This window comes from Miscanthus floridulus, chromosome 9 (genome assembly GCF_019320115.1).
Source record: "Miscanthus floridulus cultivar M001 chromosome 9, ASM1932011v1, whole genome shotgun sequence".
NCBI classification, from domain to species: domain Eukaryota; kingdom Viridiplantae; phylum Streptophyta; class Magnoliopsida; order Poales; family Poaceae; genus Miscanthus; species Miscanthus floridulus.
The window spans coordinates 18,610,799-18,634,648 of record NC_089588.1 but is presented as its reverse complement, the minus strand read 5'-3'; the positions used below and the strand labels follow the sequence as shown (position 1 = coordinate 18,634,648).

The 23,850-nt window shown below is 45.2% G+C and overlaps 2 protein-coding genes across 2 annotated transcripts; one reads left to right on the top strand and one right to left on the bottom strand.

Moving 5' to 3' along the window:
- The first annotated feature begins 2,496 nt into the window (after positions 1–2,496).
- On the top strand, positions 2,497–5,985 carry LOC136481484 (peptidyl-prolyl cis-trans isomerase FKBP42-like). The gene is made up of 7 exons (XM_066478827.1): positions 2,497–2,682; positions 3,022–3,201; positions 3,872–3,961; positions 4,364–4,548; positions 4,697–4,819; positions 4,898–5,050; positions 5,462–5,985. Exons 1-7 carry the CDS (start codon positions 2,634–2,636, stop codon positions 5,786–5,788), a joined length of 1,107 nt encoding a protein of 368 aa, XP_066334924.1. The 5' UTR covers positions 2,497–2,633; the 3' UTR covers positions 5,789–5,985.
- Positions 5,986–7,797: 1,812 nt separating this feature from the next.
- Positions 7,798–12,794, bottom strand: LOC136481483 (pyruvate kinase 1, cytosolic-like). Its single transcript, XM_066478826.1, has 16 exons — positions 12,587–12,794; positions 12,281–12,377; positions 12,064–12,161; positions 11,787–11,942; positions 11,555–11,632; positions 11,296–11,427; positions 11,029–11,109; positions 10,780–10,851; positions 10,603–10,692; positions 10,034–10,178; positions 9,810–9,898; positions 9,569–9,664; positions 9,401–9,468; positions 9,224–9,323; positions 8,878–8,937; positions 7,798–8,174 (listed from the first exon to the last, which is right to left on the bottom strand). The coding sequence occupies exons 1-16, from the start codon at positions 12,653–12,655 to the stop codon at positions 8,022–8,024; spliced, it is 1,584 nt and encodes a 527-aa protein (XP_066334923.1). The 5' UTR covers positions 12,656–12,794; the 3' UTR covers positions 7,798–8,021.
- Between the last annotated feature and the right edge of the window lie 11,056 nt (positions 12,795–23,850).

Below are 23,850 nucleotides of genomic sequence, written 5' to 3'. Positions count from 1 at the left end.
ATCCACAACCAACCCGGTAGAAAGGCTCTTGGCCTCCAGCTTTTGGGTCGTCTCCCTTTCAAGTTTGGCCTAGAGGGAGCCGACTTTCTGCTATGCATCATCGCACTCTTGGCAGGCTTGGTCACGCTCTCGGAAAGCCTGGTTACGCTCCTGGCGAGCCACGCCATGTTCCGAGTGGAGCCTCTTCGTGGTTTGGATTAGCTCATCCCGCTCCTTGCGCAGCCGAGTGACCGCCGTGACATCTAGGCTCACCCTTTTCTCTAGGGCCACGAGCTTCTCCTCGGCCCCCAGCCTCAGATCCCTTTCTTTCTCAACCTTGCTCAGAAGGTCAAGGATCCGCTGGTGGGTTTCGGCGTCCTTCTAGAGCAACTCACCTGCTCCTTCCTGACCCTGGCGACTTCTTCATCATCCTTCTGCGACCTCGCCGATAGGGCCTCGAATGCCTTCTCAGCCTCATCAGCATCCCAACGGGCCTCGTCTACCCACGATCGAAGATTGGCCACCTCCTCGGCAAGGGGAGTCAGCTCGACACACTCTGCTGGGCGGCGGCAAGCTAAGCTGTCACCTCCCCGCATAGCCGCGCCTCCTCAACGAGGCGATCCTAGGTTTCCTTCTATTGACAAAGGGACCGAGATTGTCCCTGGTTGTGAGCTATAAGGGACTGTAGGGAGACGATGGTTAGGATACAAAAAGTATATAGTGGAAGAAAAGGGCAAGAAGCAGGACCAAATCATACCCGACCGGAGGGAACAACAACGTCACGCAATGCGCCCGTGGCATGGTCCAGGGACTCGAGCATGAATGTGATCCCTATGTCGAGGCTCTCCTACTCCATGCTCTCTACAACGGTGTCAAGGGTAAAAAGCATCGAGGGCTACTGTCGGGGACCAATACTAGGGTACCCGAAGAGGAGGAGCTAATGGTCATCAACAGTGATTCAACCGAGCAGTCAAGAGCATGCATACAACTCCAACCGACCTCCAGGTGCATGGGCTCCGCCTTGCCCGACCTTTGAGGGTGGGCTCTGCCTCGCCCGACCCTGAGGCCGCGATCTTCGTCTCGCCCGACCCCGAGGCCACGATCTCCGCCTCGCCCGACCCTGAGGCTGTGGGCTCTACCTCGCCCGACCCCTAGGTTTGTGCTCCGCCTTGCCTAACCCCAAGACCGCAGGCTCCGCCTCGCTAGACCCCTTGGATGTGGGTTTTGTCTCGCTCGACGGGGACCCATACCGCCGCCGACCACTCCAGGTCCAAGCGTATGGGTCTGGGTCAAAACTCTGACACCAAGGAAGAGACCGACACGTCCCGATGTAACTCGCAGCCACGATAGGCCATACCTGAGGATTCACATCAAGAACAACGTTGGGCGTACCGGTGCTGTTCTAACTAACCCTCGTATGAACACTGACAGGCGTGTCAGTTCACCACGACGTTCGTTAGGACGTAGTGGAGCGCCATGACCGGCGGATGATGCCTGCGCATGGTGCTAGTGACCGACATGACCGCGATGTGGAGCCGTCCCTGTTAACATCTACAGGGTCGGCGAGACCCGCATGAAGGAGAAGAAGGACCCGATGATCCTGGAGGCCTTCCTCTCTCTCGTTCTTCTCATTTTCCTCCACTATAACCCGCGCTTTCTCTTGGCCTATAAAAGGGAAAGCATGACGTCCCATGAAGGGGATCCCGAACCAATCGACCCATCAAGATCCGATACAGATCCGCATAAGAGCATGACACGAACGCACAGCCGAGCAGCGATCGAGCTCTCGGCACCCAATCACTCCTTTCACCAGAGACTTGGGATCCTTTCCCTCCCTCGCTCGTTTGTAACCCCTATAACAAACTTTTAGTGCTAAGTAACACGAGCAGCATCGACGAACTGGACATAGGGACTTTCTCTCCGAACCAGTATAAACCTCGTGTCCTCTAAGCACATCATCCGAGCCTGACGCGCAACACTAGAAATTTACTCGTCGGTGGTAACTCGAAACACCGACACTTGTCTTCCACGCCTCCATGAGGAGCGCGAGATCTAGGGAGAGGGAGAAGTGATGAGCACGACGATCGGGGCGAGGTCCAGGAGGAGGACGGGTGTCGTCGAGCCGCGGACGAGAGCAAGGCCATCTTCCAGGCTGTGCATGATGGCTGCGGCGGCGGGGAGAGGCCCTAGCCAGGGAGGTCGAACGCAGGGGGGTGACCGGAGATGGCTGCGCTCGGAAAGAAGGCTTTGGAAATGTAGCTGGAGTTTTCGCTTTTCAACCGTCAAAAGGTTGAAAGTACGAGGTGACGTGGCCAATTAAGAGACAAGAGTGTTTGGAGAGTGTTTGGTGCAGGATTCGTGTTTTAAGAGATGGTCCATCAGTTGTGAAGACTCAAATTAATGTCTCGTACGGCCCATCTTCCTTGATCGAATAGTCCAGCACAGCAGAAGCCCAAACCAAAACCGCAGCTTCTCCGTAGCTTATCAAGGAAGCGCTACGGAGCGCAGGTCACCCAGCTCCGTGCTGCTGCTGCTGCTGCTGCGGGAAGCGGCTCCAGAGGGGGCCCCGCCCAAGTTCACTACCCGACCCGCCGCGCCGCAGTCTAAAAGTCTCCGCTGGCCGTCCGCGCTCCGCCCACCCGCAACCGCAACCCATGGCTGTCGTCGAAGAAGACGCGGCGCCGTCTGCAGATCCCGCCGCTGGTGAGTCCCCTCCTCGCACGCGGGGACCACCACCCCTCGCACCCACGCGTGGCTGCTGGTGCCCAGTGAATTGGGTGTTGTTGAATTGTTCTTACTTTCTGTTGGGAATTTGGCTGGCCATTTGGGAGATCAGAGCAAGTTGGGGGCAGCTAGTACTTTACAGCGAGGCAGTTTCGGATCCCACCCGCGGCTTGGCAATTTGGAGTGCACCGCTGCCGCACTAGCACTGCGCTTTTTCCTGAATTGCAGACTTGCAGTGTGGCTCGACGATAAAATTCGGGATCTGTGTCAAGACGGAGAGTTCCTGGTTCCTGACTTCTGCTGCTTTCTGATTTTCAGGCTCCAGTGATAACGAGATCACAGTGGAAGAGGCTTCTTTCGTGCATTCTGAACCTCCCCAGGATGGCAGCGCCCCACCCGTGGTTTCCTCTGACATGGAGGTGCTTCATGACAAGGTTAAGAAGCAAGTCATCAAAGAAGGCCATGGCAGGAAGCCCCTGAAGTTCGCGACGTGCTTTGGTGAGTATGGCGGAAGTGGTTCGGTCCATATGCTCATGCTCCGGATGTCGAATTTTAGGATATATGCTAATATGTTGTGCCTGCCCTGTTTCTTATTCTATAATAATGATATCCTGAATGTGTTTTGTTTGAGTGATCATGGTCATGAGATGCTTATGGCGTTGTTCACACTGCGTGCAAATAACCTATCTAAACAAATTCTCTTTTATATCTGGTCTTAGGCTGCTTTCTCACCAAAAGACAGAAACTACCTTGGCATGTAAACTTGTGGAGGTTTATAGTGTTTACACCTTCCTGTTACTCTTTTGCATTCATTGAGTGCCAGTATCTTTTGCCGGTACCTATTCAGTTTCTAACCCTAATGCTGATGTCAAATTTCAAACATCAGGTTTCATAATTTTTCTATTTACCCAAAGTGACCCACGTCTCTTTTCTCGTTTGGGGAGTACTGATACAACAACACCTATTGATTTTGTTGGTCTAATGATTATGTCAAATTTCAAAACTTCAGATTAGTTCCTGTTTTGTCCAAAGCGGCCTAATTCAGTCACCACACGCTAATTTATTCGTCCTTTTACTATCGGGTGGAAGCATGCACATGGATTTTGATTTAGCACACATGAGAACACCAGTGAATTATTTGTTTTCTTTTCTAAACTTGGTGTTGCAGTGCACTATAGAGCATGGGTTCAAGGATCATCGCATAAATTTGAGGATACCTGGCAAGAACAACATCCAATTGAACTAGTACTTGGAAAAGGTGCCGCAACAATCACTTCACTTATTTTATACTCAATTTTGCTCTGCTTCATGCATTTCACCCATCAATTTCATAAATTCAAACAGCTTACTTTGCATGCTATTATGGTTTTCTACTACAATGATGATGGTTCTTACTTCTTAGTGACTATTCTGTATAACCAGTTATCCTGCCAGTAACTTGCCATGCCTGCTACTAATGGTTTAATATGTTGTAAGATGAAAGAGTGAAATGTGCATAGTTAGTTCTCATTTGCACCCTTTTTATGTTGCATTGCCAGTAAGCCTACAGTTACTTGGTAACTATCTTAGAATCATATGGGCAACCTCAATAGTACAACAGTGTTTATCAGTGATAATTGCCTATGGGGTAACTTTCTAAAGCTTTCTCCTCCGTCAACAGAGAAAAAACAAATGTCTGGTTTAGGCATTGGTGTTGGCAGCATGAAAAGCGGGGAGCGTGCATTGTTGCATGTTGGTTGGGAGCTAGGCTATGGCAAAGAAGGAAGCTTTTCTTTCCCAAATGTCCCTCCAATGGCAGACCTTGTTTATGAAGTTGAACTTATTGGATTCGATGATGTTAAAGAGGTAGGCAAACAAAGTTCTACTGCCTCCAGCCCACATAACGCTTCAATCATTATTATTTTGAAGAGTAGGCTGAGATTATTCATATCGGTTAGCATTACTTACTTTTCTCAAGTTGGGAACTTCCAAATCATGATAAACTGTGAATCAGGGTAAAGCCCGAAGTGACATGACAGTTGAAGAGAGGGTTGCAGCTGCAGACAGGAGAAAGATTGAGGGCAATGCATATTTCAAAGAAAAGAAGCTTGAGGAGGCCATGCAGCAATATGAAATGGTTAGTGGCATCTATACTTTGGACATGATTAAAGTTATCAGCATACTCTGATTTCAGTTGACCTGTTCTCTTTTACAGGCGATTGCATACATGGGAGATGATTTCATGTTTCAATTATTTGGAAAGTACAGAGACATGGCCTTGGCTGTGAAAAATCCATGCCATCTCAATATGGCTGCATGCCTGATCAAACTGAAGAGATTTGATGAAGCTATTGCGCAGTGCAGCATTGTATGATACTCTACCATGCCCATGAATACATTCAGTCTTCAACTCACAATTTACATTCATGAGTACATTTTTGCAGTATAAGACTTTACATAGACCTTCGCAAAAACTATACATGATTGTATGTTCAGACAATAAAAGCATGACAATTTTTAAATGATGTTAAAAAAACCTGTAGCAACTAGGCTCACATGACCAAGATGAATTCAGATATCAACATGCAAGATTCTGCATTACAGTTATCAAACAGCTGATTTGCACATTTTCAGCCCTTTTTCAAAAAGGTGTTGGTCTCATGATGTTTGATGAATTGAACAATCCCATGGTCCTAATATAAAATTACCCTGCTTTGTCTGAAAAAAAGGAAAAAATTACTATTTGATGGATGATCTCTTTTGTAACCATATTCTTCAGGTTTTGTCAGAAGATGAAAGTAATGTGAAAGCACTGTTCAGGCGAGGAAAAGCTAAATCTGAACTTGGCCAGACAGAATCAGCGAGGGAAGATTTCCTGAAAGCGAAGAAGTACTCCCCAGAAGACAAGGAGATCCTTCGGGAGCTTCGTTTGCTCGCAGAACAAGACAAGGCTTTGTACCAGAAGCAGAAGGAGCTCTACAAAGGTCTCTTTGGACCAAGACCTGAAGTGAAACCAAAGAAGGCAAACTACCTTGTTGTTTTCTGGCAGTGGCTGGTGTCATTTATTCTTTATCTGGCTAGGATGTTCAAACGAAAGAAAGAGTAGGATAGTTTACCAGAAAATTGTGTAGAACTGGTGGCCAAGATGACCAAGCTTGTACTATAAGATTGAATTTTCTGTAGAGCTGTTGATTGATCGGGATAAATAGTTATGAACTCTCCACGATGTTGTGTACTGGCCACCTTGGAGCCATACTCATGCATTCTTTCAGCTGAATTTCAAAGGCCTTTTATGGAACTGTATATTACATTTTTCACATTTAGATTATGCTAGTAATAATGCTGTTACTACAGTAGTAATACTATTGTAGTATCACTGGAGCTCTAGATTTCATTCTCTGTTGGATGCTGTTGCGGTAGAAACTGCAGTTGCTTGCAGAGGAGCACAAACTCTCAGTTCATTGCTATGGCATTACAAGCATTTGAGTGGAAGCAGCAGGCATATGCCTGAACACACGCTCCTGATGCATCAACAGAGAATATACCTTCAAAAACATCTCAAGGATAAGCAATGTAGAAGATGAATGCATTGAGTTTGGTTATTCCAGTATCATCATTATATTATATACCAAACAAACAGTAATGCACTCGTTTGAGTTTTCTTTTAATCTCTTGATCCATGGAAGATGGTATATGTTAGATTTACCTGATGCATGGAATCACAAACAGTAAATGCTGTGAACAAAGACAGGAGGAAACAAAAGCTTAAATAGTAATCATCTCAAACTCAAAGATCAGTAGTTTCAGATTATTGAATTTCTTAATATATTATGTAGCAAAATGGTAAACTGCTTGCGGCCGTGGTATAAGTAGGACTCAGAACATGCATTTCACTAAAGAATTTCATAAAATAAAAGGAGACAATAGAATGTGACTAATAATTAATAAATTAGAGCATGAGACAATGGGTTTGTTTGGTTCAAAGCCTGCCAGACAGCAATCTCCACCCTAGGCTCACAAAATCCAATGCCTAGGAGCCCATGAAGGGCCAAGCAAAACTGTCTGGATTGAAAGCAAACAGGCCCTGGCACAGTGGAGAATTTGTTTCAATCCATGTGTGCTCATTTTTCGACTTCCTGATAAAAATGATGGTACTTTTTCAGGCAGGGACTTCACTTGGTGCTTATAATCCTCCTTTGAAAAGGCTCTCCAATCCATGTGTGCTCTTTTTTCGACTTCTTGATAAAAATGATGGTACTTTTTCAGGCAGGGACTTCACTTGGTGCTTATAATCCTCCTTTGAAAAGGCTCTCCAATTCATGTGTGCTCTTTTTTCGACTTCCTGATAAAAATGATGGTACTTTTTCAGGCAGGGACTTCACCTTGGTGCTTATAATCCTCCTTTGAAAAGGCTTATATCATCAACAAAGTGGTGGAAGCCTCAAGTGAGAAGCTCTGCTCATCAATTTTGGAGAGGCAAGCCCCAACCCTCGATTATCTCACCTCTATGCAATAGCATACTAAGTTGAGTGCATCTACTCTTTTCCATTTCAGAAAACAGATTGTCAGACTCTTCTAGCAACCCTTCTTTTGTGAATTTTTCTAGCAACCCTTTTGTGAATTTTTCTAAGGTAGGTCACAACATCTGAAACTAAACCATGGGTAGAGATATCAACAAAAAATCAATGGCATCTTTCTTTCTGCCACTTAGGAGCAAAGAACCAATCATATTTGAAAGTAATAATCTCAAGATGAAGATCCTTAGAAAAATACGCTTTGAAAATTTTGAATGCATCATCAACACAATTGTTTTTTGCAAAGCCCATTTAAAATCATGCTTTGCTACAGGTACTCCAAAATAACTGAACCATCCATTTAATTATATCTAGATGGCTATGATCACTCATTTAAAAGCGTTGATTCACATTGGCCACTGACCACCGTCCATGAAAACAGACAGAATAGTAGTGTGTTAATAAACTTTCTCCCAATTAAACTTCATCAAATATGGCAAAGCTACTAGGTCTAGGAAATGGGGGCAAATCAGTAGTTGGACTTAAAGGAGGAAACGCGCAATAGAAACAGATGCGATGAGAAACAAAACGAAAAACAGGCTCAGGTTAAAGGGTACAGTATGATTTCATTATCCCAACTGTCCATTTAGGTGGCATATAATCTGACAACTTCCAACTGCATCGTAGGAGTTTTAAATTGCTAAGCAAGTCCTATGATGGCACCATAGGGAAAAACTGCTCATTTGTAAAGCTAGAGGATTATACATAGCCAACAAATTTCGGCCTGGTAAAAAATCGGCAAAATATGCCCTAGTAGACAAGGGTCTAGTCATCCAGCTCAATGATCTTCACAACTGATGAATCTCCCACTTTCTGGCAAACAACGACACGGTCATGGGACTTGATCACACCAGAGGCTTTGCCATGGTCTAGAGCAACCTTTAGAACTGACTCATTTGTAGAGCTGGTTGATTCAGCCTGAAAGACACAATGAAGATTGATTAATACCAAGTAACCAGACAATCACACCAAATCAATTTACAGCACACAATAGAAATTACACAAAAACACGGCAAACAAAAACTTGTCTCTGCTCAGGAGACCAAGACATAATAAATAAAGGTCTAGGGTGCAACAAGAAGCTAAGTGGGATTGTCACTTGAAGCCTTCTCAGTGTACTAGGGGTCCCTAGCCTTCTCCGATAAGTTATATAGACAAATAAACCAGCAGAGATTTTTTTTTAAAGAAAATGGATATATGTTTTGATTAACCATGCTATCAGACCATGTTTGTTTTAGAAGTGCAGTGAATTGCATTCTAGTGTTCTTGCCTTCGAACCTTTTATGACATACAAAATTTTACATACTCAGACAGATGGAAGCGAGTACACTATAAATTTGTAGTATGATAATATTGTTATGTTAATATAAAGACGGATATCTGTAGCTCCTAGCAGCCTCATACTACTTACTGAAAAGCATCAAGTTTCCATAGGACATCTTATCAACATAGATGAATTGAAAGAAAATGCTAGTACAAGGGCAACAGGGATGTACTTGCAAAATCTTTCCACCCCCAACGATGCTAGAAATGGGATGCTCATGTGTACATGTGGGCAAATCCAGCTAGTATGTTTTGCATATACACAAAGTAGTGAACTGAAAAACTTTTGTTTACTTACTGGATGCCGAGGATCAGCAAGCATCGGAAAGAGGCCTCTAACCATCAGTGATTGTCTTGCCTGCAAGAAAAAAAACAACAAATGAGTTATATGGTGCCAAATATCAGTACAAGGCTTTCTTCTCAAACAAAAAAGCATTCAAGGTTATTAATTCTTCTCAAACAAAGTAATATGTCTCTTTTAAGCATTGCATGACATGTTCAATGTCTACAAGAGAAACTTCACAAGACCAATGTTACCATTCACAAAAGAAATGATCAGCATGCTAATAATAGACAATGTCCGCATTGCATAAAAAGGAAACATCTAACAGGAAAGATCACAAAGAATATTGGAGTTCACGTACCTCAAAAGCACCAGTGAAGCTCCATTTCAGTTGGTTTGTCTTCAGACGAGGAATGACAACAGAAAGAACAGGCATGCTGGGCCTGTACTTGGCGATGAGCCTGCAGATCATATAGATATACATGAGATTAATTCCCACTAACTGCAACCCTGTATAAGCATATTCGTTTCTACCGACCTTGCAGCCCGTCCAGAAGAGGTGAAGCAAATGATCACCGAAGCCTTAACTTTGATAGCAGCTCGCACCTAAAAAGTAGTAGTAACATAACTATCTTAGACTACAAACTCTGTGTTTTCCAAACATTAATAAAAAAAGGCTGGAATCTGAGAAGCACATAGATCTTACCGCTGTGGAAGCAATGGACTCCAAGTGGGTCATGGGTTCTCCCACATATTTCACAGTTCGCTTGAAGTATAAATCTTGGTTGAAGACCTTCTCAGCCTGTAAGACAATTGGCAAACATGTATAACTAAATCGATGACAACAAGTCAGATGCAGAGCGAAAAAAAAGACGCCAAATTTGCAATGAAGTAACAATAATTGTTGAAAATGCAACTTTATCTAGAAATCATAACAGAAATTTCACCTCAGCACAAATTCTGCCCACTGTTGAAATAGTCTCAACTGGATATAAACCTCGGAGAGTCTCAGCACCAAGGAGAATGGCATCACTCCCTGCAATTAAAACAATCGTGAGTCATGATTGAACTGCCCTTTTTTAGTGCACTAAGGACCAGCTGCATATCAGGCTAAAAGAGCCCGAGTATACCCAAGATTTTTGAAAAGCAGCAAAAAAATTTAACAACTTACCGTCAAGTACTGCATTTGCCACATCAGTTGCCTCCGCCCGAGTAGGCCTGAGGTTGTCAGTCATACTGTCCACAACACGAGTGACAACAGCAGGCTTTCCAGCCATGTTGCACTTGTGAAGAGCAGATTTTTGAAACAAAAAGACCTGTAATATGGAGAGTTGGAGTGATAAAGATCAATGGCTAAATAAACTAGTAAAATATGGACAATTATTGCACCCAAAACGAGACAGAGAATATACTAAACTAGAAGTAAATTTAAGGTTCATGTGTGTTGTGTCATATCTTTTCTCGACGCCTTAGCATTTTCGGTAAACTGGCAGGTATGAAACTCAATTCAATTCTGGTAACAGTCAAAAGTCTTGAGTATAAGACCATGCTAGCACAATTTTAAGGAAAAAAAATAACTGTGACCCTGACCCGCTTCAAATCCACATAGTACTCTAGGTGGTCTGATGGAGCCCACATGTGAGGGGGTGTATTATGTGGCCACAAAGGCACTGAGGCTTAAGCCCAGACGTTAAAATTGTGCTATTCTCAACTGCTAAAATATTAGTATAGGTAACCGACCTTCTCAGGTGGAAGATCAATTCCAAGGTTCCCTCTTGACAAAATGATACCATCTGCCTCAGCCAGTATTTCATCAAAATGGCTCAAGCCCTGCAAAGAAATAAGGAGTGTATGTGTATTTGAAGGGCAAACAAATGGTAGCTAGCTAATAATGTAATAAGATTTACTTGAAAATACCTCAACATTCTCAATTTTGGCAAAAATCAGAGTTTGGCTTAGATCGCCCAATTTTGACAGGAACTCCCGTGCCTGTGTTGCAACAAACAAATATTAGCACTGTTGACAGCATTCTTCTTAAGCATTGTTCTGCTTAGAAGCACAGCAAATCAGAGAGGACAAACAGAATAAAGGTACTGCTTAGAAGCATAGCAATCAGAGAGGACAAACAAAATAACTCAAAATGCAGCCACAATGCAAGTAGTTTACCTGCCTCACATCCTCTGCATGTCTAGTGTAAGACAGAGAAAGGAAGTCAATCTTATTCAGAGTACCCCATTTTCTGATAACCTGAAAGCAACTCATGCATGTAAGTCTTAGGACGGGCTAAAGGACAGGGCTTCAACTTTACAACAAATCAAGTTCCGTCCCCACATTTTCATGTTGCTAAAGGTGAAACTCTGAAAGGAAGGAGACGATTCCAAGGCAACAATTACACAAGGATATATAAATCACAATTTGAGAGTAGATGCTTACATCCTTATCCTCATCAGACAGGGTGGGCAAGTCAATGTGAATCTGGGAGCAGTGCAGTGTGAACAGTGACCCAGCCAAGGTGGCTGTGTTCTTGATTATACAGACCACATCATCTCCTTTAACTTCAGAAACCTATATCAGGTAGACAAAAAGAGTTTTTTATTAGAAAATGCCGAGAGCAAACCATAATCCTACTGAAAGACATATGAAATGAAACATACAAAACGCTTAAAGGTACAGCATGCCAAAGCATTTTTACCTCCAACCAAACTGAAGTAGTCTCACTGCCAGTGAACAAGTATTGCCCCACGAATATTGTTGCCCCTGGTGTCACCGCCTGCAAGGAACAAAGTTTTTTTTTGTTTGTTTTCTCCTCTGTGTGATGTGGAAACAAGACTAGACTAACAAAAAATCTAAAGTTGGTAGTCAGGGCATGGTCAACTAGCATAGGATATTAGATCTGATGAGTAACATCATCAGCACGTGCTGACCTTGGCGAGTCCAGAGAAGTTGATGGGCAGCAAGCTGGAGGAGGCTTCTTGGCCGCGGTGAGGGGTGAGAACGACCGTGCCATTCTCCTCGAGGGAGATCGGGGTCTCGTTCTTGTTCACCACCTGCAGCTCCGGGCCCACGGTGTCGAGCATGACCTGTGGTAAGCAAAGAGAGGGATGCAAGCAATTGTCAGCTCCGTCGCGCAAGAGGAAAGCACATTGCCGTTGTGGCGCACAGTGCTGGTTGGTTCGTTCATTCGTTCAGAGCCGAACTTACAGCGCAGAGCTTCTTGGTGGACTTGATGGCGAGCTTGAGGTTCTCCAGCGTCTCCTGGTGGTACGCCGCGTCCCCCCACGAGAAATCGAACCGCGCGACTGCAGTCGCAGGAGGAGGAAACCAAACAGACCAACCAACCGACAAATCAGCTCCAGTGCTAGACTGCAAGCTCGGGACGGCATTAAGAGAGAGAGAGAGACGGGGAGTGAACAGTTACCGGACATGCCGGCCTTGAGGCAGGCGGAGATGGTGTCGACGGAGCGGGACTTGGGGCCAAGCGTGCCGACGATCTTGGTCATCGACGGGAAGAAGCTCTGCTCCAGATCAACCAGACAAGGATCCATCCGCCCGACACCGAACGAAAAGAAAAAAAAAGTTAGTCAGTTCTCAGTAGAGGTAGTACGTAGGGTTCGTCCGTCGACCGATCTCGGCCGAATCAGCAACGAAACGAATCTGAACATGACAGCGGCGGGGGCGGGGGGGCGGAAGGGGATGGGATCGCGCCGCCGGCGGTGGTGCTTACAGGCTTGGAGGGCTCCAGGATGGAGGCCATCCGGATGGGCTCCTCGAGCAGGAGGTTGGTGGAATGCATCCTGACGGCGACGGCGGCGGCTCTTCCCCTCTTCTTCTGCTCCAAGGAAAGGAGGTGGAGGCGGAGGCGGCGGCTGCGGAGGCAAATGGCGAGTGCGCTGCTCCCCTCGCTCGGCTAATGGTTGATTAGGCAGACGAATCTCTTGCTGCGTGCGCTTAATAGGCCGGGCGGGCGACGTGTCCCTGCTTCTCGAGCGGCGAACGCCCTGCCCCCCACGGCATTTTCCAATGGGCCCAGCTGCGGGAATCGGGAACGCTGAGACGGTCTCCAACAACCGAAGCTTAAAAAAACATAAGATCCATTCCTCTTAGACAGCGTTATAGCTAAAAAGTTTAACACATATTTTTGTCTTCTCCGACAACACAATCTAAAAGACAACTCTTTCTATAAATAGATCTTCAGGAGAGAAAATATTCAAATTTAGGTTATGTATTTTCTAGCACTTAAAATGAGTCTTCTATATAAATATTTTATTGGAGGCTATAATATCCTGTTGGAGACCTATTTTAGGTTTAGGTATCCCAACAGGTCTTCTATTGGAGACAGTCTGATACATCGATGGGTCCTGACCGGTTAGGCTATCTCCAACAACAACACTCAAAATACAAGACATATTCGTTCTTTGGTAGCGCTACAGACAAAAGATTCAATACCTATTTGACATCTTCTCCGACAACCAGACTCAAAAAAGAATCTTTTCTACAAATAGGTTTTTAGGAGAGAGAATGCTCATATTTGGAGTGTACCTCTTAGACAACCAAAAATAGTTCTTCCGTATAGGTACTATGGTAGTGTTTAGTTCCTAAAATTTTACAAAATTTTTCAAGATTCCTCGTCACATCGAATCTTTGGACGCATCCATGAAACATTAAATATAAATAAAAATAAAACTAATTACACAATTTAGACGAAATTCACGAGACGAATCTTTTAAGCCTAATTAGATTATGATTGGACACTAATTGCCAAATAACAACGAAAATACTATAGTACTATTTTTCAAAAAATTTCGCCAACTAAACCAGACCTATGTTGAAAGTTAATTTTAGATCTCTTGCTAACTATTTTGAGATTAGGTGGCCTATGGATTCGTTGCTGAGACAGTCTCACCGGCGGCCGCCGCTGGTTTCCTGCCTCCGGTCCGGCCACATATTGCTGGGTCGTATCGTATCCAGGCCCGGCCCAGATTAGCCCAACTAGCAGCGGCACTGCATGTGGACCAGAGTTTGACTGACGTTTCGGACTTACCCGACACGTCATTTAGGAACTGTTTTATAGCTGCCCCAGCAAATCGCTCCGTGCAAGGTTTCCATGCATACGTGCTCCCATCGACTGCCATGTGTCCATCGAAGAGAGATCGACGTCTGTCATCCGCTCTTCCTCCGTGCTTCGGCCCACTTAGCTCCCGTGCTTTGGCCCACTCGCGGTAAGCCGTTGAAACACCTGTCGTCGGATGCAGACAGCTCCCACGCGGCAACCATCTGGTGCACGGTATGCACAACTACATGGTGCGTACTGTATGCATGGGATTTTTTCCCGTGCAAGAAGAAGTAGAAAATGTGTGAGCTGTTTCACGTGACTGAAGCCGAAAAACAAGAGAGAGCCGCGAGGTTTTTCTCTCATAATAAATCAGTTTCAGCCTGCTTATCAGTTGCAGAAACCATCGGTCAAACAGCTCGAAGCTTCTCGCGGCTCCCTCGTCCTTGATTATGAGCCAACCCTGAAATACCCTCCCTGTGTGGGCGAGGCATGGGCGCGTGGCAGCTTCGGGTCGCGGGGGTGAATGGAGGTTGGACGGAGTAGCGAGGCTAGGGCTCCAGATCGGTAGAGGCCAGAGGGCGGGGCGTGCAGGCACTAGCTCGCCGGAGGTTGGCGGTGCTAATCGTCGTCTCGCGTGGAGCGGGAGCATGGAAGGGGGCTCCCGCCAGGGCGCCGCGCGGGGGGGGGGGGGGGGGGGGGGGGGGGGCACAAACAACGGCTTGCCGGAGGTTGGAGTTTGGGGGGGAGGGGGCATCGTTGCCTCGTCGGAGCCAAAGCGCGCGCACAGGGGTGGAGGTGGGGCGGGCACGGACGCTGAGAGGCATGTGTGGGACGCGGTAGATAAGGAAAGGAGAGGAAAGAAATAGGAAGGAAAAAGGGGGAAGATGAAAAGAAGGGTATTATGGACATTTCGACCTCTTGGACTATCAAACAATACTGTTTTGTCAAACTGTTCCAAAAATCTATTTAACTCTTCGAGGTGAATATGCTCTACCGGTGAAATCATAGCTGAAATTGTTTTGGCTAGAGTAGAGTAGGAACTCTACCCGACCCTTTATTCATTTTCTTTCTCTTCTTATTGCACAAGGAGCCAAGGACCGCGGAATTTGCAGTGCCAGATCTTGCGATTTTTCGTTCACGTAGCACACTGGTTGAACGTGTCCGTTTTTTTTAAATGAATTTTCCCTTCAACATCCACGTGTTTCAGATCATGGCATGTCCGGGTCAATTCCAGTCCCCGGCTGCTTTGACGATTCTTGGCTCTTTTCCTCCTGTCCGTCCTTCTGTAGTTGTTGTTGTCCCATGAATGATGCCTGTCGTTTTCTCCCTCAGTTCTTCGTCTTCCGCCTCCAGGACCTTTGTGAACCGTTCTGGCGTTCTGCAGTTCAGCTCTCAGTACTGTACACCGTTTCTGGATCAGACAAATAGGCACTGAAGAATGGTAAGCTGTAACAATTAACAAAGTACTAGCTCGATTGAAATTAATACTACCCCTACACCTAACTATATTGTACCATGGGTTCGGCCGATGATTTCTGCGGCTAATAAACCGGCTGAAGCTTATTTGTTGTGAGAGAAAAACATTGTATTATGACTGATATGCTAGGTCGATAAGTTTAAGCGAACAGGGAAATCAGCAAATATGGAAAATCTGGATTTGAAATCCTGGATACACAAAGTAAAATGTGATAAACAGCAGATTACTAGCTGACCGAGATGCGACTAACAGCCGCAGCCATGACGCATGGTCGCATGGATGAAGAGGTTCACGTACAGGCACGTCCAGGAAAGACAGGAACTGCATCGTATATCCGTGTCTCTTTTTGGAAAACAACAAAATGGCATTGCTCTTTGTCATCTGGATCTGAATGTAAACACTTCTTATTGACAGGGGCGACAGCATTTTGCCGAGCGCTTTGATTGACAAGAAATGAGCTTGTTTTTTGACAACTGCAAACCATTTTTTTTTTTTTTGCAGATTTTGTTTGAGGGACACACTGGTTTCGGTTGCAGATTTTGTTTGAGGGACACACTGGTTTCGGTTCTGGACGCAGTACATGTTGGATATATAATGGGCTTGGCCCATATAATATTTCATAAATTAAATAAAACTCTATGACATGTAACAATGCGCGATATATGGTTTAATACCATACGAGATTTTGACTGGACGTTGACTCAATTTATATGGTTGAAAATTGTTCATCTATATTGAGAAGCTGAGAAAAGTACATAGGTGTGCCACGCGCGCGTGCCGCAGCCGCCAGCCGGGCCGTGGGCGTGGGCGGCGGACGGGACGGGACGGGAGTAGTTTTGCCACTCAATTTACATAATCACGGAAGTTACTCTCTTTTATATTGGAGGCGGCTTCATTGCGGGAGTTTCGCCAGTTACCGTACCGTCTCCTGATCTCCTCCGTAGCCTCTTCGCTTCCCCACCGTGAGCATTTGCCACTCAATTTACATAATCACATGAGTTACTCTCTTTTATATTGGAGGCGGCTTCATTGTGGAAGTTTCGCCAGTTACCGTACCATCTCCTGATCTCCTCCGCAGCTCCACCGCTAGCATATATTCCAAACTCCTCCGTCAGTCTTCTTCTTCTTCGCTTCCGAGAACAACCACACATTCCGCTGCTCTCTGGTTTTCCCTGTCCCGATTCCCTGCGCGCACAGGAATTGGGAGAGTAGGCCTCTGGAACGCCTGTTGTCTTCGAGTTCGCCTGCTCGGGTGAAGGTCGACAATCACGTTTTTGGGGAGTGTCGCTGGTGGCACGACTACTCATTTCGTCCTCTACTTCCTGGAGGATCGCTGGTGATCGGCACGGCTTCTCACCTGCACTGCATCGAGTGGGACGACTACATCGACAGGCACTATGTCTTCGAGTGCATCCAGCTCTGCCGCTGGGTATGTTTCTGGAACGAACCTTCTAAGGTCTTCGCTATCAATCCTTAGTTTGAGTATCATCCACATGCTCGTCACATTTAAGACACACAAGCACATACATGATGTCACCAACTTGTTCATATTGTTTAATGTCATTTTCTAGATTAAATTGCTATTGAAAATACCTAATTATCTAGCATTACAACAATGTGATAAAGGCGGCAATGCAGTTCTTTGTGTCTTATGGATGGCCACTTTTTTTATAGTTGGATTTTAATGTGGAGTCCTTTGGTAACCTTTTCTTGCCATGTGGGTGGTGTGTCATATGGTGTAATAATTTGGTTTGATTCACCTCCTTGGAAGGGGATAAAGCCAGAACTTTTTTTATTATCTAAAACATCTACATGTAAAACTAGACTGCATGATCGTCGTGACACTTTATATACTATATACAGAGACAAGTGACCCATGAGCGCGATTATGCGAGTCAATAGTTGAACACCACAGCTCAAGAAATGAGGCAGGAAAACATATGATTCCACACCTGCACCTTAAAGTACTCCCTCCGTCCAAAAAAAACTCATTCCTACATTTCAAGAAATCCAGATACTTTCAAGTTTGATCAAGTTTATATGGAATAATACACATATTTATGATACAAAATAAATATCATTAGATTCATTATGAAATATACTTATTTAGAGATATAAATGTAAATAACATTCACTGTAGATTTGGTCAAATTTGAATAACATTAACAAGCACGAAAACTATAGTTGCATTTTTTTTTTTGTGGAAGAAGGTAGCAGTAGATTGACAGAATTACCTTTCGAATTTGATCTTTTTTTAAAAGAAAAACTGTTTTAAATTTGATCGGGAAATTTTAGAGTCCATAACAGAGATGGTTGTCCTATGTTGTCCAGGGAAGAACAAAAACAGAGGCTGAGCAGCTGCAGTCCTGCCCTCCTATGCACAGCAGTCAAAGGTCGCGCCCCAACCCAACCGACACATGTCGGCCCAGCGTGCTTGTAAAGCAGCCCAGAATCGGAGCTGTGGTGTGTGTTTGCATAAATTCAAATAGAAGAGGACGACAGCGAATTTGTATTTCAACTTTGAATCCTCTAGCCATTCAGATTCATCGCCCAAATTTCAATCTGCTTCTCCTATCCACGTCTCATTCCTCCCCAAGTTAGCCATCGCTAATAATCTGGTACTCCAGACTAGCGAATCCTACGTACGTCACCAATCCAAATGTCTTTGCGATCTTTCAAGAACTCCATACGACAGTAGGTTACTAGGGGCGTGTTTAGTAGGCGGCCTGAAGACAGCTAGGCCCGCAGGCCTGACCCAGACCAGTCACAGCTTGGTTGACCCAGTGCAAGGCCCTTGTTTGGTGGTCTGTACCAAACTGACCAGGCCCAAAGAAGATTGTGTTTGATTCCACAGCTAGGAGACATGCCCAAGGCCAACTACCACCAACTGCCATTCCCAGATCTTATTTGATCCTCGGACTGGCCAGCAACCATGGAGAGCAGCCAACAGAAATCAACAGATAGGAGATAGATAAGAGTAATGCAACATCACATAACCAACAGGCCTCAGACTAATTAGGTAAATAAGCATGGAGTCGTAACTGCTCTAACTTTACAAAAGTACCAATGAAGCAAGGCAAAATAACAACATCAGCAGCCTAATTAGTAATCAGCAGTCCTTGAACAACACAAGAGAGATAGGTAACAGAAATGGAAGATAGAAATCAGTAAGACACATCAGCAGCTCATCCATCATGTAGTTATAGTCATCACAGGCCTAAATGGGGCAGACGTAGCTGACAGTTTTTGCCCCCTTTCATCCATAGTACAACCACCGAGATAACAAGTGCCATAGTAACCAAATTCCCAAATTTCATCGAACTAAACGAGGCCTAAAAAATATAAGATCCATTCCTATTTGGACAGTGTTATTTATAGGCAAAAAGTTCAACACATATTTTTGTCTTCTCCAATAACATAATTTAAAAGACAACTCTTTCTACAAATAGGTTTTTAGAGAGAGAAGATATTCAGATTTGGGTTATGCCTTTTTTAGCACCTAAAATAAGTCTTCTATATAGATACTTTATTGAAGGCTATAAATATCCTGCTGAAGACCCATTTTGGGTTTGGGTATCCTAATAGGTCTCCTGTTGGAGACAGTCTGATACGTCGATGGGTCCTGACCGGTCAGGCTATCTCCAACGACAACACTCAAAATACAAGACATATTCGTTCTTTGGGTAGCGCTATAGGCAAAAGATTCAATACATATTCGGTATCTTATCCAACAACAAGACTCAAAAGAGAATCTTTTCTGCAAATGGATTTTCAAAAGAGAGAATGCTCATATTTGGATCATATCCATTAAACAACCCAAAATAGTTCTCCTGTATAGGTACTCTGTTAAAAATTAATTTTGAGTCTCTTGCTAACTATTTTGAGATTAGGTGCCCTATGGATTCGTTGCTGAATGCTGAGACAGTCTCACCGGCGGCCGCCGCTGGTTTCCTGCCTCCGGTCCGGCCGCATATTGCTGGGTCGTATCGTATCCAGGCCCGGCCCAGATTAGCCCAACTAGCAGCGGCACTGCATGTGGACCAGAGTTTGACCGACGTTTCGGACTTACCCGATGCATACGTGCAAGGTTTCCATGCATACGTGCTCCCATCGACTGCCATGTGTCCATCGAAGAGAGATCGACGTCTGCCATCCGCTCTTCCTCCGTGCTTCGGCCCACTTGGCTCCCGTGCTTTGGCCCACTCGCGGTAAGCCGTTGAAACACCTGTCGTCGGATGCAGACAGCTCCCACGCGGCAACCATCTGGTGCACGGTATGCACAACTACATGGTGCGTACTGTGTGCATGGGATTTTTTCCCGTGCAAGAAGTAGAAAATGCGTGAGCTGTTTCACGTGACTGAAGCCCAAAAACAAGAGAGAGCCGCGAGGTTTTTCTCGCATAATAAATCAGTTTCAGCCTACTTATCAATCGTAGAAATCATCGATCAAACAGCTCGAAGCTTCTCACGGCTCCCTCGTCCTTGATTATGAGCCAACCCTGACATACCCTCCCTGTGTGGGCGCGGCATGGGCGCGTGGCAGCTTTGGGTCGCGGGGGTGAATGGAGGTTGGACGGAAGTAGCGAGGCTAGGGCTCCGAGGTCGATAGAGGACAGAGGGCGGGGCGTGCAGACACTAGCTCGCCGGAGGTTGGCGGTGCTAATCGCCGTCTCGCGTGGAGCGGGAGCATGGAAGGGGGCTCCCGCCAGGGCGCCGCTGGGGGGGGGGGGGGCACAAACAACGGCTTGCCGGAGGTTGGAGTTGGGGGGGGGGGGCATCGTTGCCTCGTCGGAGCCAAAGCGCGCGCGCAGGGGTGGAGGTGGGGCGGGCACGGACGCTGAGAGGCATGTGTGGGACGCGATAGATAAGGAAAGGAGAGGAAAGAAATAGGGAAGGAAAAAGGGGAAGATGAAAAGAAGGGTATTATGGACATTTCGACCTCTTGGACTATAAAAAAACTGTTTTGTCAAACGTTCCAAAAAATCTATTTAACTCTTCAAGTGAATATGCTCTACCGGTGAAACCATAGCTGAAATTGTTTTGGGAGTAGAGTAGGAACTCCAAGGACCGCGGAATTTGCAGTGCCAGATCTTGCGATTTTTCGTTCACGTAGCACACTGGTTGAACGTGTCCGTTTTTTTTAAAATGAATTTTTCCCTTCAACATCCACGTGTTTCAGATCATGGCATGTCCGGGTCAATTCCAGTCCCCGGCTGCTTTGACGATTCTTGGCTCTTTTCCTCCTGTCCGTCCTTCTGTAGTTGTTGTTGTCCCATGAATGATGCCTGTCGTTTTCTCCCTCAGTTCTTCGTCTTCCGCCTCCAGGACCTTTGTGAACCGTTCTGGCGTTCTGCAGTTCAGCTCTCAGTACTGTACACCGTTTCTGGATCAGACAAATAGGCACTGAAGAATGGTAAGCTGTAACAATTAACAAAGTACTAGCTCGATTGAAATTAATACTACCCCTACACCTAACTATATTGTACCATGGATTCGGCCGATGATTTCTGCGGCTAATAAACCGGCTGAAGCTTATTTGTTGTGAGAGAAAAACATTGTATTATGACTGATATGCTAGGTCGATAAGTTTAAGCGAACAGGGAAATCAGGAAATATGGAAAATCTGGATTTGAAATCCTGGATACACAAAGTAAAATGTGATAAACAGCAGATTACTAGCTGACCGAGATGCGACTAACAGCCGCAGCCATGACGCATGGTCGCATGGATGAAGAGGTTCATGTACAGGCACGTCCAGGAAAGACCGGAACTGCATCGTATATCCGTGTCTCTTTTTGGAAAACAACAAAATGGCATTGCTCTTTGTCATCTGGATCTGGATGTAAACACTTCTTATCGACAGGGGCGACAGCATTTTGCCGAGCGCTTTGATTGACAAGAAATGAGCTTGTTTTTTGACAACTGCAAACCATTTTTTTTTTGCAGATTTTGTTTCAGGGACACACTGGTTTCGGTTGCAGATTTTGTTTGAGGGACACACTGGTTTCGGTTCTGGACGCAGTACATGTTGGATATATAATGGGCTTGGCCCATATAATATTTCATAAATTAAATAAAACTCTATGACATGTAACAATGCGCGATATATGGTTTAATACCATACGAGATTTTGATTGGACGTTGACTCAGTTTATATGGTTGGAAATTGTTCATCTATATTGAGAAGCTGAGAAAAGTACATAGGTGTGCCACGCGCGCGCGCCGCAGCCGCCGGCCGGGCCGTGGGCGTGGGCGGCGGACGGGACGGGACGGGAGTAGTTTTGCCACTCAATTTACATAATCACGGAAGTTACTCTCTTTTATATTGGAGGCGGCTTCATTGCGGGAGTTTCACCAGTTACCGTACCGTCTCCTGATCTCCTCCGTAGCCTCTTCGCTTCCCCACCGCGAGCATTTGCCACTCAATTTACATAATCACATGAGTTACTCTCTTTTATATTGGAGGCGGCTTCATTGTGGAAGTTTCGCCAGTTACCGTACCGTCTCCTGATCTCCTCCGCAGCTCCACCGCGAGCATATATTCCAAACTCCTCCGTCAGTCTTCTTCTTCTTCGCTTCCGAGAACAACCACACATTCCGCTGCTCTCTGGTTTTCCCCGTCCTGATTCCCTGCGCGCACAGGAATTGGGAGAGTAGGCCTCTGGAACGCCTATTGTCTTCGAGTTTGCCTGCTCGGGTGAAGGTCGACAATCACATTTTTGGGGAGTGTCGCTGGTGGCACGACTACTCATTTCGTCCTCTACTTCCTGGAGGATCGCTGGTGATCGGCACGGCTTCTCATCTGCACTGCATCGAGTGGGACAACTACATCGACATGCACTATGTCTTCGAGTGCATCCAGCTCTGCCACTGGGTATGTTTCTGGAACGAACCTTCTAAGGTCTTCGCTATCAATCCTTAGTTTGAGTATCATCCACATGCTCGTCACATTTAAGACACACAAGCACATACATGATGTCACCAACTTGTTCATATTGTTTAATGTCATTTTCTAGATTAAATTGCTATTGAAAATACCTAATTATCTAACATTACAACAATGTGATAAAGGCGGCAATGCAGTTCTTTGTGTCTTATGGATGGCCACTTTTTTTATAGTTGGATTTTAATGTGGAGTCCTTTGGTAACCTTTTCTTGCCATGTGGGTGGTGTGTCATATGGTGTAATAATTTGGTTTGATTCACCTCCTTGGAAGGGGATAAAGCCAGAACTTTTTTTATTATCTAAAACATCTACATGTAAAACTAGACTGCATGATCGTCGTGACACTTTATATACTATATACAGAGACAAGTGACCCATGAGCGCGATTATGCGAGTCAATAGTTGAACACCACAGCTCAAGAAATGAGGCAGGAAAACATATGATTCCACACCTGCACCTTAAAGTACTCCCTCCGTCCAAAAAAAAACTCATTCCTACATTTCAAGAAATCCAGATACTTTCAAGTTTGATCAAGTTTATATGGAATAATACACATATTTATGATACAAAATAAATATCATTAGATTCATTATGAAATATACTTATTTGGAGATATAAATGTAAATAATATTCACTGTAGATTTGGTCAAATTTGAATAACATTAACAAGCACGAAAACTATAGTTGCATTTTTTTTGTGGAAGAAGGTAGCAGTAGATTGACAGAATTACCTTTCGAATTTGATCTTTTTTTAAAAGAAAAACTGTTTTGAATTTGACCGGGAAATTTTAGAGTCCATAACAGAGATGGCTGTCCTATGTTGTCCAGGGAAGAACAAAAACAGAGGCTGAGCAGCTGCAGTCCTGCCCTCCTATGCACAGCAGTCAAAGGTCGTGCCCCAACCCAATCGACACATGTCGGCCCAGCGTGCTTGTAAAGCAGCCCAGAATCGGAGCTGTGGTGTGTGTTTGCATAAATTCAAATAGAAGAGGACGACAGCGAATTTGTATTTCAACTTTGAATCATCTAGCCATTCAGATTCATCGCCCAAATTTCAATCTGCTTCTCCTATCCACGTCTCATTCCTCCCCAAGTTAGCCATCGCTAATAATCTGGTACTCCAGACTAGCGAATCCTACGTACGTCACCAATCCAAATGTCTTTGCGATCTTTCAAGAACTCCATACGACAGTAGGTTACTAGGGGCGTGTTTAGTAGGCGGCCTGAAGACAGCTAGGCCCGCAGGCCTGACCCAGACCAGTCACAGCTTGGCTGACCCAGTGCAAGGCCCTTGTTTGGTGGTCTGTACCAAACTGACCATGCCCAAAGAAGATTGTGTTTGATTCCACAGCTAGGAGACAGGCCCAAGGCCAACTACCACCAACTGCCATTCCCAGATCTTGTTTGATCCTCGGACTGGCCAGCAACCATGGAGAGCAGCCAACAGAAATCAACAGATAGGAGATAGATAAGAGTAATGCAACATCACATAACCAATAGGCCTCAGACTAA

Bases quoted from the DNA above. Each gene is read 5' to 3' on its own strand.
- LOC136481484 (XM_066478827.1), top strand. From the start codon at position 2,634: ATGGCTGTCGTCGAAGAAGACGCGGCGCCGTCTGCAGATCCCGCCGCT. The intron at 2,683-3,021 runs GTGAGTCCCCTC...TCTGATTTTCAG, and splicing joins GTCTGCAGATCCCGCCGCTG to GCTCCAGTGATAACGAGATC. The intron at 4,549-4,696 runs GTAGGCAAACAA...ACTGTGAATCAG, and splicing joins GATTCGATGATGTTAAAGAG to GGTAAAGCCCGAAGTGACAT.
- LOC136481483 (XM_066478826.1), bottom strand. From the start codon at position 12,655: ATGCATTCCACCAACCTCCTGCTCGAGGAGCCCATCCGGATGGCCTCC. The intron at 11,633-11,786 runs GTCAGCACGTGC...TGTTCCTTGCAG, and splicing joins ACTTCTCTGGACTCGCCAAG to GCGGTGACACCAGGGGCAAC. The intron at 10,852-11,028 runs GTAAACTACTTG...GTTGCAACACAG, and splicing joins ATGCAGAGGATGTGAGGCAG to GCACGGGAGTTCCTGTCAAA.